The sequence below is a fragment of the Lithobates pipiens genome, unplaced genomic scaffold (genome assembly GCF_037356315.1).
Source record: "Lithobates pipiens isolate NorthernLeopardFrog02 unplaced genomic scaffold, aLitPip1_a1.2 Scaffold_8, whole genome shotgun sequence".
NCBI lineage: Eukaryota > Metazoa > Chordata > Amphibia > Anura > Ranidae > Lithobates > Lithobates pipiens.
The window spans coordinates 485,778,962-485,795,914 of NW_027507903.1; the positions used below are offsets into that span (position 1 = coordinate 485,778,962).

The window sequence follows — 16,953 nt, forward strand, 5'->3', positions numbered from 1 at the left end:
TATACGGAGATTAAATTACACATGGGGACTCTACTTACTAATTAGGTGACTTCTTGAAGGCAATTGATTCCACTAGATTTTAGTTAGGGGTATCAGAGTAAAGGGGGCTGAATACAAATGCACACCACACTTTTCAGATATTTACTGGTATCTGTAATTTATCATTTTCCTTCCACTTCACAATTATGTGCCACTTTGTGTTGGTCTAGCACATAAAATCCCATTAAAAAACATTTATGTTTTTGGTTTTAACATGATAAAATGTGGAAAATTTTAAGGAGTATGAATACCCCATGCGATCCAATTCTGCCAATCGCACTTTTTTTTTGGATGTCATTAAAGAGGATCTCCAGGCTCCAATATTGTATCTGCTGACTTTTAATAGTAGGACACTTACATGTCTACAAATCCAGTGGTGTCCTTACCTAAACCGATTTTTCAATACCTGAACCGATTTTTCGGGTAAGGGAAATACGCAGTGAAGCCTTGCAGCCGGTTCCCTATTGTGAAGCACCAGTGTGAACCTAGGCTCAAGTAGCTTTAGCATTCCTTTGGAATTATATGGGAAGAAAAGCAATTCTGACACAAATAATGAGCTTATGTACACAGGCCTTTTAAAAGAAAAGGCTACAAATTTAACGTATAGTGGTTATATGCTCATGTTGCCTTTTTTTAATAAAAACAAAGTAAAAAAAAAGCAGTAATGTTAATGCTACAGCATTCAGAAACATTTTAGACAACTGTGCGCTTCCAACCTTGTGGCAGTTTGGAGAATGTCCTTCTCTGTGACTACACCCCTGTGCACAAAGCCAGCTCCATAAAGACATGGTTTGACCAGTTTGGTGTGGAGGAACTTGAGTGTCGTGCACAGAGCCCTGACCTCAACCCTACTGAACACCTTTGGAATGAATTGGAATGCAGATTGCAACCCAAGTCTCCCCATCCAACATCAGTCTTTAACCTCACAAATGGCTGGATAGACAGAGATTCCCAAAGGCACACTCCAGAATCTTGTGGAAAGCCTTTCCAGAAGAGTAAAGGCTGGAATAGTCTCAATGGTGGGGCCAACTCCATATTAGTGGCCATGGTTTTGGAATGGGATGTACACCAAGATAATAGATGTGATGGTCAAGTGTCCACAAACTTTTGGCCAGTGTAGTGTATGTTGTCTAAATAAAATAAAGAGTCCTGCGCAAATCGTGCCACTGAAAAAATTAATAATAAATATGAATATAAAAATGTGAAAAAATGTAGAAACAGTCAATAAAAATAGATCAAAATTCACACACCGATGAGTGAGGATATAAAGTAAAAAAACGAGAGAAAGAACGGGACCAAATGTTCCAAGATTTATAAATCCAGGCTCTCAGAACTCTCACCTCAAGATGAAATAATCAGGCAAATGAAAATAACCCCAATAACTTCTCCTTTGCTTCTCTGTGTACAGTAACCAAGGAATTGCAGATAAAGCATGTAGTATACACTTCTGCCACTAGAGGGCCATTTCCAGCTCTTAGATGTAATACTGCAGATATAGGCTTGTATTTCCATAGTATGGAGCTTAAAGAGAGCACAGAGGAGAGGGGGAAAGGGAGAGAGAGAGGGGACTCCAATCGTGTAGTGGTTCAAATGAAGTAAATAAATGTATTAAGCAATAACCTAGACTCTCACATTTCAAAGTAAAAATTCACACAGATAGAATAAGATGGAGATCTGGCGTCTTCCGCCAGTCTTACGCTACTTCCGGTTTGTCCTACGGCCACTCCCTACGCGTTACGTCATACCATGTGACTTCCGTGAAGTTCCCCATGAAGAAGTCACGTGGTATGACGTAACGCGTAGGGAGTGGCCGTAGGACAAACCGGAAGTAGCGTAAGACTGGCGGAAGACGCCAGATCTCCATCTTATTCTATCTGTGTGAATTTTTACTTTGAAATGTGAGAGTCTAGGTTATTGCTTAATAAATTTATTTACTTCATTTGAACCACTACACGATTGGAGTCCCCTCTCTCTCTCCCTTTCCCCCTCTCCTCTGTGCTCTCTTTAAGCTCCATACTACGGAAATACAAGCCTATATCTGCAGTATTACATCTAAGAGCTGGAAATGGCCCTCTAGTGGCAGAAGTGTATACTACATGCTTTATCTGCAATTCCTTGGTTACTGTACACAGAGAAGCAAAGGAGAAGTTATTGGGGTTATTTTCATTTGCCTGATTATTTCATCTTGAGGTGAGAGTTCTGAGAGCCTGGATTTATAAATCTTGGAACATTTGGTCCCGTTCTTTCTCTCGTTTTTTCACTTTATATCCTCAATCATCGGTGTGTGAATTTTGATCTATTTTTATTGACTGTTTCTACATTTTTTCACATTTTTATATTCATATTTATTATTAATTTTTTCAGTGGCACGATTTGCGCAGGACTCTTTATTTTATTTATTTTATGCGATAGTTTGTGTTAACTACTTTGTCCCGCTGCATTTTGTATTATTTAGTAGCACTTGCACTTTTGTATTATTCCACTGGTTTTTTTACTGGTACATTTTCCATTTTCTACACGTATTTAGATATATTTTCACGTTTTAGCACTTAGTGGCGCGAGGGTCCATTTTTTACAGTGTATGTTGTCTGTTTGTCTTATTATACAGTTATTTATTTTTTTGTCTGTTGTCTAACACTTCCCCCTCGTGATAGGTTGTATACTTCACTGCTACCTTTCCATACGTGATGCTGTTCATCCTATTGATTCGAGGAGTGACGCTCCCTGGAGCCTATGAGGGGATTGTGTTTTATCTGAATCCAGACATCAGCCGACTGAAGGACCCTCAGGTGAGGTGGGTCATGGGCAGCATATAAATAAGATTTCTGACCAGAACTACAAGTTCAGAGAATGATTGTATATCATGAATGCTTCAGAGGAGGACAGAGACTAAATATTTTGCAGTGCTGCCCTTGGAAAGTATACAGTAGATTAAAAGTGGAAATATTGTGTAGTTTTAGTGCACATTTATTTGAAATGACATTATAATTGACATGACCACATATTTGACAGGAACTTCTATTAAGGTTTTACTAAACCCACAACAGTAAAATCAGTCTGTATATGCAGTAAAGCATGCTTGTTATACTCACTGTAGAACCTAAGGGGTTAATCCTCTGCAAAGTGTAAAAAGGCTGTTTGATCCTGTCTTCTCTGATCCTCCCCTTCTTCCACAGTACCCAATCCATCTCCCGAAACAGAGCCTTGGGGGCAAGCTGCACATGCTCAGTTTGGTGTCTAAGGAGTTTTATTTTTTCTTGGTAGAGTACATGTGATCAGCACAGGGCCCACTGTTCAGATAGAGGGTCAGGGGTCCTGCAGCCTCATAGGACAATCAGGGAAGAATAAAAACTCCCCTCTACAAGCTTTAACCGGACACTGATAAAAGTCACAAGACTGCTATATACTGCTGATGAGAAAATTAATTTAGCCGTTCATATTTACTAAAATAATTGCATTTCCATGTTTTGTGTACTGTGGGAGACCAGATGTAGTAAATGCAGAGTCCTGGGTTTGGTAACACTTTAAAAATGCTCCCTCTACTAGCTATTTGAGAGACAGTGCAACCAGCAACCTGGCTTTATTGGTTATTTTGTATTGTTGCACTCAAAGATTATAAAAACTTTAGCTTAGATCAGAGTAGGGAAGGCTAACGCCATGTATACACAACCGGACTTTCCATCAGAATAAGCTCTGACGGTCTTTCCAACGGAGTTCCGATGGAGTTCTGCTGAAACGGACTTGCCTACACGCGATCACACCAAAGTCCATTCGTTTAGAATGCGATGACTTACGACGGGACTAGAAAAGGAAGTTCAATAGTCAGTAGCCAATAGCTGCCCTTGCGTCGTTTTCCCGATATGGTTTTCCCGATAAGAATTGATTCCGTCTGAAAGATTTAAAGAGGCAGTAAACTCTCCCAGTTTGATGCTTCTTTTCATTTAGTCCATTATAATAAGTAATTATCAAACTATAGCCACTGTAATCCAGCCCAAATCGCATATTACTTACTGTTTAAAGAAACTTTAAAAAAACTTGTTTTCAGGGGTTAGGCAGCGCCATCTGCAGTCTCCTGGGAGTTCAGTGGTGTGCCGTAGGAAGTCCTGATAACAGATAGACAAGCACATAGAGAGTGTGCCGTAAATCAGGGGAGATCTGGGCATGCTCAGTGACGTGATTATAAAGAAAAAAAAGGATTACAACAATACTAAGCAAGTAAGGAGATATCTACAAGCAGTGTTCATTAGGGTTTTTTATGCTGATTTACATGGGACAAAGTTGTGGGGGAGAGTTTACAACAACTTTAAAACATGTTCTATTTCTAGGTCCATCAGAATTTTTGAAAGCAAAAGTCCAATGAAGCCCATACATGATCGGAATATCCGATGAAATGATTCCGTCTGACCTTTTCTGACGGAAAGTCCGGTCGTGTGTACGCGGCATTAGAACTTTGGTCAGGTTTTTTTTTCATGTTGTCTGCTAAGGAGATTCGCCATTGTATCTGAGAGAAAAAGTGATGGCAAATCAAAACTTTTAAAGCTGTACTGAATAACCGAAACAGGTGAGATGAAATCATCCAATGGGGACGGTTAGGTATCAACTGTTTGAGCATGGGGCTTTGCCTTACTTTGGCGAGATCTCCTCTTACTTACTATTTTGCTATTTTTTGTGTCACCAGGACAGGAATTGAGGAGAACTCTTCCAAATGAGACACGAACAGCAAAAAAACAAACAAAAAAACAAATATATATATATATATATATATTATAATAACACATGGCTGCCCCCCACTAATATGTTTTCTAGAAATAATGTAATAAAAACCATAACACACATTAATTGAAGTGTTGCAGGTATTTATGTCATGCTGATTGTGGTGGCATAGAAAAGCTTTGTAAACATTGTTTATTTTGCAGGTATGGATGGATGCAGGGACCCAAATCTTTTTCTCGTATGCCATCTGCCAGGGGTGTCTGACTGCACTTGGGAGCTACAACAAGTACAACAACAACTGTTACAGGTGTGTGCGTGAAGTGATGATTCAGCTTTAATAAGTTTATTTGACATATGCTTAAAAAAGTGTCAGTCAAATGCAGTCAATGTGTCTTAGGCCATGTTCACACTGATCCGACACGAAAGTCGCACAACTTCCAATCCGACTTTCCCTGTGACTTCAGGTCAGACTACCATGCGATTTCAATGAACAAAATCTGAGATGATTGTCACTTGTCCTTTGACCAATCAAAATGATTTATTTGGCTCTAGAATGGATGAAGCAGTTTTTTTTCTTTACATTTTGGCGTGGGGTTCCTCTTAAAGATCCCTTCAGTATGGTTGGATAGACCCCTATCCAAGCATGCAGCTTGGCAGATCAGGAAAGTGGGCGGGGCGAGTGAGCACCCCTCCTGAACCATACCAGTTACGTGCCCTCAACATGGGGGGGGGGGTGGGTGCTTTGGATCATGTTGATGGGGACAAGGGCCTCTTCACCACAACCCTGGTCAGGCAGGGGGCTTATCAAAATCTGGAAAGCCGAATCCCCCCCATGTGAATAAGTATGGGGTACATTGTACATTGTACCCCTACATATTCAGAAAAAAAAAAAGAAGCAGTGTAGTGTTACAAAAAACAAGAGACAGCTTTTGACAAATCCCTTATTTCAAATGAAGAATGTCCTGCATCATAGCTCCAAGGTCAAACCACGACTGACCGCAACATACAGGCATATACGATGTAATACTGGCATATAATCACACGCATAGGCTGGACTTGATGGACTTGTGTCTTTTTTCAGCCTCATATGTAACTATGATGTCTTCTTTCTCCGCTTCCTCCACCAATGTCTTCTTTCTCCACTTCCTCTGCCAATGTCTTCTTCCTCTGTTGCCGCCCACCCGCTAAAAATAAAGAAACCGATCCTCCTCCAATGCTGGCTTCCACTGTTATGTCAGTTTCGAGGTATATGACAGTTCTTATATAGCTATGGGGTGTGGCCATCAAGTGTCGTCATCCCAAGACCCTGCCCCTTGTGATACCATGGACCCGGTCCATGACATCACAAGGGGGGGGGGTCTCAGGGTGATATCACCTGATGGCTACGCCCCATAGCTATATAAGAACTGCCAGACGCCGGAGCTGACAAAACGTCAGGAGCCAGCATCATAGGTGGATTTTATTTCAGCAGGGCTGCGGCAGAGGAAGAAGACATCGGCAGAGGAAACAAAGAAAGAAGACATCACCAGAGGAAATGGAGAAAGAAGACATCGTGATTGACGTTGGAACCCCATCTGCCCCAAGGCACCCACCCTCCTATGTTGAGAGAATGATTTGGGGGGGGGGCGCTCGCTCGTCCCCCACTTTCCTTACCTGCTGGTCTGCAGGCGCGGATAAGGATCTGCTATGGATTCTGAGTGGGGGGGGGAGCGCCCAGGCTGTTTGTTTTTTTTTTGCCGTGGGTGTCAGGTTTCAGGTGTGAGGCGTGGAGGGCGCCCCTTGCGGTTAAGTGCAGTGCACCCCTGGGTGTGGTACAGGGAGTGCAGTGCCCAGAAGCAGGGTTTGCCAGTTACTGCTGTTAGATGAGCTGATCACCAGGAGTGACTGGAGCGAGCTGGGTATGCTGTATGGCAGCTATGCTTAGGTGATGTCACAGGTAAGACAGCAGAGCGAACAAGGAATGGAGTCAGAAGCCAGGCCAGGAGTCATACACAGTGGATCAGTCAGTGATTGGTATGGATAGCAGAACTGGAGCATGCCAGGATCATACACAGTAGATAGCAGAATTGTGAGCCAAGCTGAGGTCAAAGACAAGGGAACAGGCAGGAGCAGAGTCAGGTTGCAAGTCAGGGGTCAAGCCAGGAGTTCAGAATATGTGGGTAACAACAAACCAGGTCGGTAGTGGAAAGTCCAAGGATCAGGATACACAGAGCACAGGAAATACGCATATCCGTGCACCCGCTCATGCCGTCAGGCATCTGTGTGAATCCGTCTGGCGCTACCATGAGTGCTGGCAGGATTTCCAGTTATTCGGCCATTTCCCTGACAGTGGGGTTTCCCCTCAAAATCCATACCAGACCCGAAGGGATCTTGAAGGGGAACCCCACGCCAAAAAAAAAACTGCGTGGGGTTCCCCCTCAAGATCCATACCAGACTCAAACAGCTTGGTATGGATTTGGGGGGGGAGGGTGCCACGCCATTTTTGGGGTGGGATTTTACATTGCTAACATTGCATACACTTGATCTCAGCGCAGAAGCCCCATGCCACAAGTCAGATCAGTTAAGATGATGATCCGACTTGTGTGTGATTTCAGCCATTTGAATTGAATGGACTAAAGTATTGCATCAACCTTTTTCAAAGTCGGACCGACACAAGTCAGTTAAGACAGCTCTCATAGGGAACCATTGATTTTGACATGTCATAAGATTTGTGTTCTCGAAGTCAGAGTACATTTCAGACCATTGTGAACTGGCCCTTAGGCCTAGTTTACACTTGCTTTGCTGTCTAAAGAGCAATCTGCATGTGGATCACATTAGATGTATCGCCTCCTCACCGCCGGCTTTAAAGTGGTTGTAAACCCTTACAACCAACTTTGACCTACAGGTAAGCCTAGATTAAGGCTTACCTGTAGGTCCAAGAAATATGTCCTAAACCTACACGGTTTAGGAGATATTTGCCGAAAGACGAGCACCGCTGTCTGCGGCGCATGTACCATAGACAGCGGCGCGTAGGCGCACTGAGCGCGCCTCTGTCAACAGCGATATGCCGCGAGTGGTGGCTCTCGTGCGCATGCACGGGAGTGACCTCATCGCGACTTCGCCGAATGACAGCAGCAGAGCAGCGAGACCCACCGAGATGATGGATGCTCCGGACTACAGGGGACAGCGGTGACTTCGCTGGCTCCTGTGTCAGGTAAGTGACACATAATGGACTACTATGCGATGTATAGTAGTCCATTATGCTTTACCTTTGCAGGGAATCAAAGAGGAAGTAAACCCATTCAGCATCACCCCATGCCAAATTTGGACCCTGCAGTACTAAAAACATGTCAGCATGACAACATTCTGCAGATTGACTTGCACTTTGGCACTTGTTCCCATATATGGATTTCAGATTTTTTTATAGGGTGATAATGTAAAAATAGGTTGTTAGGTAGTATTAAACACCTTAATATTGAACATCTTTCTGTCAAACCATGCTTTTAATGTTCTCATCCTGTATAGGGACTGCATAGCACTGTGCTTCCTGAACAGCATCACCAGCTTCGTGGCGGGCTTTGCCATTTTCTCTGTTCTGGGGTTCATGGCCCGGGAACAGGGGGTTCCTATTTCTGAGGTGGCAGAGTCTGGTAAGTTGAAGGATTCCAATTGCCATGCAGGTGTATAACATATTTTAAAAAGCAAATGAATATGAAACATTCAATGATTTAATTGAAAGGGTTAAAGCTGAATTCCAATCAAACCGATAAATACAAAGCTGAAATACATTTATTTGAGCTGTATACAGCTGAACGTTTCATATTGTTTAGCGGGTCTTGTGTTCAAACAGCTGTATTGATGGGTGAGAAGTTTGAAATGCTGCCTAGATAAGGTCTTTTTCAAAGTACACCTGTGATATCATGTCCAACTACAGCAACTAATTCTCTAAGCCCCTGTACACACGGTCGGAGATTTCGACAACCAAATCCGTCGGATTTTGTCCGTCCGATCTTGTCGGAAACTGTTGCATACACACGGTCGGACTAAGTTGTTCGAAAAATCCGATCTTTCAGAACGTGATGACGTAATTTTGTTACGATGGGACTACATTCAGGCTAGTAGCCAATAGCTTTGATGTAGGAATTTGATCTGAGCATGCGTGGCACTTGGTCCGATCAAAATTCTCTACACATAATCGGAGTATGTCCGATCGAACCAGTTGGTCGGAAAATATTTCCAACAAGTTGGAAAATTGGGTCCGACGGATATTCCGACGGAAACATTCTGATGCATACCACACACAGTCGGATTATCCGACAAACCGGTCCGATAGGACACATTCCGTCGGAATCTCCGACCGTGTGTACAAGGGCTTATGAATGTGCCAACATCAATGGGGGCTACAGCTACACTCTATATTTAAAGGAGAACTATAGCCAAATATTTTTTTGGCTATACTTCTCCTTTGGATCACAGGAGCGCAGGTAGCTCTGCACTCCTGTGACCCTGAAGCCTGCTGTCGGCTGACATCACAGAGCTGGGCCTTGCTCTGGAAAGTCACTGGCCATATGGTCGGGATCCACCCAGAAGCCTGGACTGACACATGGCTCAGCCCCTCAGCAATCTGCTCCTGTCCCCTCCACAACCCAGCACTCCGGTGAGCGCTGGAGGGGAGAGCAGAGAGCCGCTGACTGACAGTTTGACAGTTTTGGCTCTCTGTTCAGAGAGGTCGGGAGAACGGAGCTATCAACTGTGTTTGATTGCTCAGTTCTCACTGCAGAGCCGGCGGGGGAACAGAGGTGGATCAATGTGCATCCACCTAGGTGAGTATAAATGTTTTTCAGAAAGCCATACTTCTCTTTTATAGGAGTTTTATGCCTACACTTTCATTTTAAACCATCAACATTGTATTAGCAATACAAACAATAGTTTTTTTTTAGACAATCCAATTAACTTAGCTTACTTGAAAAATCTCCTTTCATGTTGCCATTGCTGCCTCTCTGCTGGACATTGCTTTCCACAACTTCCTGTATGCTTTGCAGCTTCTCCGCTTCTTACTTTCAATTTCTGAGAACTACATATCCCATGGTACCTTGCTGCCTGCCAGCAGCGATTCCTGTACTGACTCCCCCTCCTGAAACTCCTCCTCTCAGCTCCTCTGTAGTTCAGAAGGCACTGAAATATGTGACATAGCAGTGCTTAGCCAAAGGGTATAGTGAATACGTGTCACTGAATTCAAGGAAGTATTTTTGTGGGGTCTTCATGAAGTAAGTTTATAATCTTTAAGATCATTCAGATTATTAGGATAGAATTTACTCACTAGAGGGTGCTACAATAGCAATATTAAATGAATTAAAATTCACAGTGAAAATAAATATACAAGGTGTGTCTATTAAATAACGAGACTGATTAAATAACTCATCTTTATTTATATATATTTTATATATATTACAAATTTAATGCTTGTCCCCTTCAATATAGTCCCCATTTGGGAATTCATTCTCACGTCCCTTGCTGAATCTTTTGTGCCACTCAAACACACTTGCACGAGACAGGCCGTCATTCCCATAAGCTGTAGTAAGCATTTGAAAACATTCTGTGGTGTTTTTTTGTAATTTTACAAAAAACTTCAAATTGACATGTTGTACAACTTTTAAACTTAGCATTTTTTCAGCACACTACAGAAAACACAACCAAACTAAATGGCGACTTACAGTCAACTGAACGTCATAGAGTGTTGCTGCTTGTCATGCAGGTTCAAACAAGTTCAAGGTCACCACACATGCAGTTATAACCGATTCTGACTGCTTTGTTTACTAGATGGAATCACAGTCTCCTTATTTAATAGACACACCTCATATGATTTTACATTTTTATCATAGATGCGCTGTAAGTTATGACAATAAATCTACAGTTTCCAGACAACCATTACGTTCGTCTCCATCGGCGAGATTAACACCTTGCTAGCCGCCGTCGCCTGGTATGGATTTTAAGGGGGAAAAAAAATGGGGTGGGGGTCCCCCCAAAGCCCATACCAGACCCTTATCTGAGCACGCAGCCTGGCCGGTCAAGAAAGGGGATGGGGACGAGCGAGCACCCCCCTCCTGAACCGTACCAGGCCGCGTGCCCTCAACATGGGGACAAGCACCTTGTCCCAATGTTGATGAGGACAAGGACCTCTTCCCAGCATCCCCCAGGACTGTGACATCATAATGGGCGGGGTCACCATGTGACATCACCCGGTGACCCCGCCCCTTATGCCTATATAAGTCGCCGCACAACGCGTCCCTGGCATTTCGGCCAGAGAGAGCGTTGTGTCAACATCGGAAGGAAGAAGAAAAGAAGGCAGCGGCGACAACAGCGACAGAAGAAGACGAATCAGAAAGCCGGGCTCCTCCGCTAGCAAAAGAGTGGCAAAAGAGTAGAAGATAGCGGAGTTCAGATTTCCGCATTCTTCCACAGCTGCATATATCTGCATCCTCTATCCACATCTCACTTTCACTCCTCTTCAGCTCTTACCTATGCATGCAAACCCCCCCCCCCCTTCACTGCCCCCATCTTCTCCTTCCCTCCTTAAAAGCTCTATTACCTTCCACATCTTACTTATGTAGCACTCCCTAGCTGTGTTGCTAAAGTGATAGAGTTTATGTGTTAGTGCAAGCCTGTATGTTTTTCTTGGTCAGGGTTTGAGTGACTCTGGGAGAGCTAGATGACTCACAGGCAGCATCACTGAGACGTCCCCCTGCTTCTAAAATGTACTGGAACCTTCTAGACGAATGGGATGGAAAGTAATATGGAACTGCCTGGAGTATTCTGGTGGCCCTTATCAATCCTCAGCAGAAGGCTTGGTGGGGGGCAGGCCCCCTCAAATACTTTGTGTCAGTCCAGCTGGGGCAGTGCAGAGTTTTGCTTTAAGAGTAGCTCCTCAGTCTGGGGGGGGGGGGGGGGGGGGGGGGGTTTGAACTCAGGCCTGGGCTCATATGCAGAAGGGACCCCTCTTCATGACACACAAAAGGTTGCTGATGAGGAGGCACAGAGCAAAGAGAGGAGCAGGAGAACACTGCCAGGCAAATTCCAGGGGGCAAGACAGCCACATGGGCTGGTGAGTGTTGCAGTCGGAGGACTGTGAAGCATGCCTGAAGGGACTGGGTGCAAGCAATCTGGGAGTGAGTCTGGGAGGACTGTGGAGAAGTAGCCAGGAGGGGTAGAGAAAGGGGCAGCTACAGCCAGGCAGGCTAGCAGTGCCTGAAGAGGTGGTACTGGGAGCAGTAGTCACAGAAAAGGACAGTTGGCACCAAAGACCTCTCTATTTTTGCTACACCAAAAGGGACCTGCGGTCCCTGTCTGCGAAGGGCAATTGCACGGATCTGACTGAGTCAGTGTTGGATCAAAACCAACGTGCTAGCTGGTCCTGGGAATTGTAGTTCTACAAGCAAGTGTGTGCTGGAGGTAGAAGAAAGGAGTGTGTATATACTGGACTTATATAGGTTGAGTTCCTGAAGAGATCTGCTGATCAAATGGGCATCCCACATTAACCCTGCCCCATCCAAGTTCAAATCCCCCTTATACAAAAAAAAAAAAAACAAGCTGCAAGGACTGCTTCTTTACTCCAGAGTGTATGGAAAATTCATGTGCCTGGCTGTGCAAGGTGGCACCTACATCTCCATTGTCCCCATCCTGCACTCAGTGTGAGCCGCTCAGGAGATCAGATATCTTTGGGAGCTGTTGGGAGATATGTTTTCACTTGTAAACAAAGAAGCCACACTTGTGTGTTTACAAGTGATAATGGTGAGCAATCAGCAGGGGGCCTGAGCCAAAGGTAGTGGAACAGAGATCCAGCACGTTCCACTTGAAAAAAAGCCCTGTATAATTCTTAATATACTCTTTAATTTTCAGACAGTGCATCTCATTAAATCATTCAGTGTAACCTCCATCACCCATGGACAAACTCTCACCTTACTGCATAGACCTTCATATACAAAGCTCAACAGAAGCATGTTCCCTTTCATGCCAGGTCAAGGCAATTTCCAAGGAAGGAATATTGTGCTTCACCTCAGCTGCTAGGATCATCACCCAGATGGAGGACTCAGAGAAAACAAACACAACCCCCATAGTGCACGCCATAGAATCAAGCATTTGGTGCTCTAATAAAATCACACTCACAAGTATAAAAATCCATCCAGGCTTATGTAACTGTTACCAGGAAGCCACTCGCATCAGATCAATATTTCACAAAGAAAGAGTCCCTGTGCAGACAAGAGTGCTCAGCAGTCTCCTCAATCAGCATAACAACCTCCCACCTGCGTGGACTACTTGATTGTCATTGCTTAATGCTGACTTTCTTCTGAGAATACCAGGCTGTCAGACTGACCCTCTTGCTACAAGTCACTGACTTGGAACAAGAATTCAGATAAGATATTCGTTCATGGTCAGATATTTAGAATATACTGAAGCTAGTGGGTAAACATAACAGCTGTACAACTAGTATTCTCAGAACACTGAGAACCAGATTGAAAATAGCAGCCTTCATATTTCTCTCATGACAGGATTACTCGTAGGATCCTAACTAATCTTTTGGTGTAGTAGGATGATGGCAAACCTAGAGAGCAATTACAAAATCAAAAGATGTAATTTACTGGCCCATGGACCACATCCTTCCAGACTGCAACAATATCTGGATTTAAAATGATGGTCCAATAAAGCGTTTCTAGAATCCAGCAAGTGTTTAGTACTATCAAATGTGTAATGACTATATAGATGGAACAAGAGCACCTCAATGAAGAGGTGTAGCAAATACTTAACATTTTGAGGATCTCAAAATGTAGTAGAGTCCTTGTATTATAGACTAAAAGATTTATTGAGACTTCTTGGAAGATCCAATTTGAATTCAGCTTTATGCTCTAGTCAGACCTTGAGGACAGATATAACGGTAAAGTGAGATGTTGAATATACACCTTATACCAGGGATCTTCAAAATACGGCCCTCCAGCTGTTGCAGAACTACACATCCCATGAGGCATTGTAAAACTCTGACATTCACTAGTCATGATGAGAATTGTCGTTCCTGAACAACTGGAGGGACATAGTTTGAAGACTACTGCCTTTAATAGTAGCAGGATCTTGAAGATCTCACACTGAAGAAGATCTTAAGGATCTTACACAGTAGGGTCATGAAGACCTCACACTAAAAAAGGATCTTGAAGACCTAACAATAAGGTGGGCTCTTGAAGACCTCACACTGAAGTCGGATTTGAAGACTTCATAAAGAAGCACTGTCTGGAAGACCTCACATTGAAGCAGGATCATAAAGACCTTTTGGTGCAGTAGGATTGCAATGCCTGACATTGACACTGAACACAAGGATTAAGCAGTATCTTGAATAACTAACTCTAAAGCAGGATCATGCAAACCTCATGCTAAAGCAGGGTCTTGAAGACCTCATTATAATGTAGGATATTGAAGACTTCATACCGAACTATGTCCTTACACTGAAGTTAAGAAAGATAATTGGTGCTGCACTTGTTTAATATTATATGATTTGCACTATCACTTTGCACTTTGGAATTAGTCACGCAAGTGTTTACATTATTGATGTGTTTCTGTTCATTCATTCACTTTTTTTATTTGCATGTGTACCACTCCCTTTAGCATCATATTGTTTGTTGTTATAGTTTAATTTTTACTATTCAGATTTTTTAGATGTACAGCACAGCACCAATTATCTTTCTTAATTTCTGTGTGTATTGGTATGGATTGACCCCTATTCGATGTTTGCAGCAGTCACATTTTATATATTTACATAGTAACGCAAGAATACTTATATATTTTATTATCTTAAACTGAAGTTGCCATTTGATGATCAATTTCATCCTCACTCTAGTAATAGACCTCAAGGATGGTGCTAAAATATTTACCTGTATAACTATTATGAGTAATAATATAAAATATATGCCAGCCTTCATATTTACCATGCCTTTTTTTCTGCACTAAAATCTCTAAACTTTATTGATGCTTCCTTGACAATATAGGTCCTGGACTTGCTTTTATTGCCTATCCAAAAGCTGTAACAATGATGCCTGTGTCACCTCTTTGGTCATGCCTCTTCTTCCTTATGCTCATCTTCTTGGGACTGGACAGTCAGGTATGGAAAGACATGAGGGGGCTGCGAGTTGATTACTATATTATATATATAAATATATTTGCAGGAAAGGGCAGGATATTTTTTTTTTTACATAAAGGACAGTAATATATGTAGCACTAACCCCTGAAGGAGCTGCTAGAACATACAAGGATAAGTCTCTGCCACAGACGTTGTTGTAGAACACGTAGGAAAACTAAACTTGTAGAACACTCGTGTGATACCTGGATCTTTCAGCCAGCTTGGCAATATTCACGAGACTGGATTCTCTTGGGTACTTCAGCTCCTCCAGGCTCTTGCTAAGAAACCAACCCGTACATGGCCTTCTTCTGAAGAGTCCTCCCCTGGATGACGTGAAGTCACTGGGTCTCTCCCAAACCGGAGATGGCACCCAAACACCTCAGAATCCTCCTTTAGTTTCCTTGCCTCGGGCTAGCCAGCCCCGAGACAACAAGATCAGGTGGATCCGCACCCCAGACCATAGCCTTCCTGGGGGCTGGTCAGGAGGACCAGGACCATGAAGTCAGTACATCCTTCTGGACCGGAACCCCGAACCACATGACATCTGCATCTTAAATACCCTCTCCCAGAAAGCACAGCAAGAGCGCCACTGCCACTAAGCGGGCTCCAAGAGATAGTAACTTAAGCACCCAACCAGACCATAGTTCCATGCCTGCCAGAAGAGACAGTGCCCCCTGTGGCCAGGCTGAACATCCCATAGTCCAGTCAGACTGATGCTGAGGTCCAAATTTAGACAATTGTACCCAAACCAAACTGCAGTTCAGGTGTAACCTTAAACTTGAAAAACACATAGTGCGTGCTCTTCAGGAGCCGGCGCTACATATATTTAAGGCTAGGTTCACATCTGTGCAGGTGTGATAGTGCGTCACACATGTTTGCACACCTCCATGCAGCCACACAAAAAATGCACTGCTTTTAAGAAATATTTGGGGGTACCATTAACTCTTAATGGCAGCCCTTCGTAGTGAAAATTGCGGTAAGTAATTCCTAATAATAATATTTTTTTTGCAACAAGTAACAAGAAGGTTTTTAGTAGTAAGGGCTAAAAAAAATTACTTGAAGTAAAATCAGGAAATGTTATTGGAAGTAAAGATGAAAAATTATTTGCAGTACGATCATTAAAGTCGTTTAGCAGTAGTAAAGACTCAAGAATTATTTGAGACAAGAGCAGGAAAAGTTCTGAGTTTTTTGCAGCGAGAGCAAAAAAGTAGTATAAAGTAAAACAAGTTTTGGAGTAAGAGCAGAAAACATTACCAAAGGAAAGATTTCTCCACAGTAAAAGATGGAAGGGTTGCCAGTGGTAATGGTGAAAGTATTCCTTGCAGTGAAGGTAAGAAATGTTTTTTAGCAGTAAGGTGCACCAGAAACTTTTGCAGTAAGGGCAGGAAGAAATACTTCCAGTAAGGACAGGACATTTCTTTGCAGTGCCAGTAGGAACAGGTATTTGCAGTAGGGGAAAGAATTGTTCTTTCAAATATTAGCAAGTTTAATTCTTCATGGTAAGGACAGGAATACCTAACTGTTTTGAGAGCATGAAGAGTTGTCTGCTGTTATTGCAATTAGGTATGATACACTTAGATATATCAATTCTCTCTCTGCAGTTTGTCTGTGTAGAGAGCCTGGTGACAGCCATTGTTGATATGTTTCCTGAGGTGTTCCGGAAGAAATATCGGCGCGAATTCCTCATTCTGGCAATAGCCATCATCTGCTATTTCCTGGGACTTATCCTTCTGACTGAGGTACAGTATTATTCCTCCCCATCAGTAGACAAGCTTCTAAAATTAGTTTTTTTATTGTCCTAGACCCTCTGTGCTGTCCTTAGTCCTCTGTGCTGTCATGGGCCCTCTGTGCTGTTATGGGTCTTCTGTGCTGTAATGGGTCCTCAGTACTGTCCTGGGTCCTCAGTACTGTCATGGGCCCTTTGGCTGTTCTGGTAGTGTCCCATGCTGTTCTGATCCTTTGTGCCACCCTGAGCATTTTCATGCTATTCTGGGTCACCTGGGTTGTCCTGGGCCCTCTTTGCTGTTATGAGCCCTCTATGCTGTCTTAGATCATCTGTGCTG

The 16,953-nt window shown here is 43.2% G+C and overlaps 1 protein-coding gene across 1 annotated transcript in view; it reads left to right on the forward strand.

The window, feature by feature from the left end:
- Nucleotides 1-16,953, forward strand: part of SLC6A12 (solute carrier family 6 member 12) — a 95,765-nt gene that overhangs the window by 59,920 nt on the left and 18,892 nt on the right. The window contains exons 7-11 of the mRNA XM_077468958.1: nucleotides 2,694-2,828; nucleotides 4,956-5,059; nucleotides 8,257-8,381; nucleotides 14,760-14,872; nucleotides 16,492-16,629. Of these exons, the coding sequence (XP_077325084.1) occupies nucleotides 2,694-2,828; nucleotides 4,956-5,059; nucleotides 8,257-8,381; nucleotides 14,760-14,872; nucleotides 16,492-16,629 (615 nt within the window). The remainder of the gene's footprint in view (nucleotides 1-2,693; nucleotides 2,829-4,955; nucleotides 5,060-8,256; nucleotides 8,382-14,759; nucleotides 14,873-16,491; nucleotides 16,630-16,953) is intronic.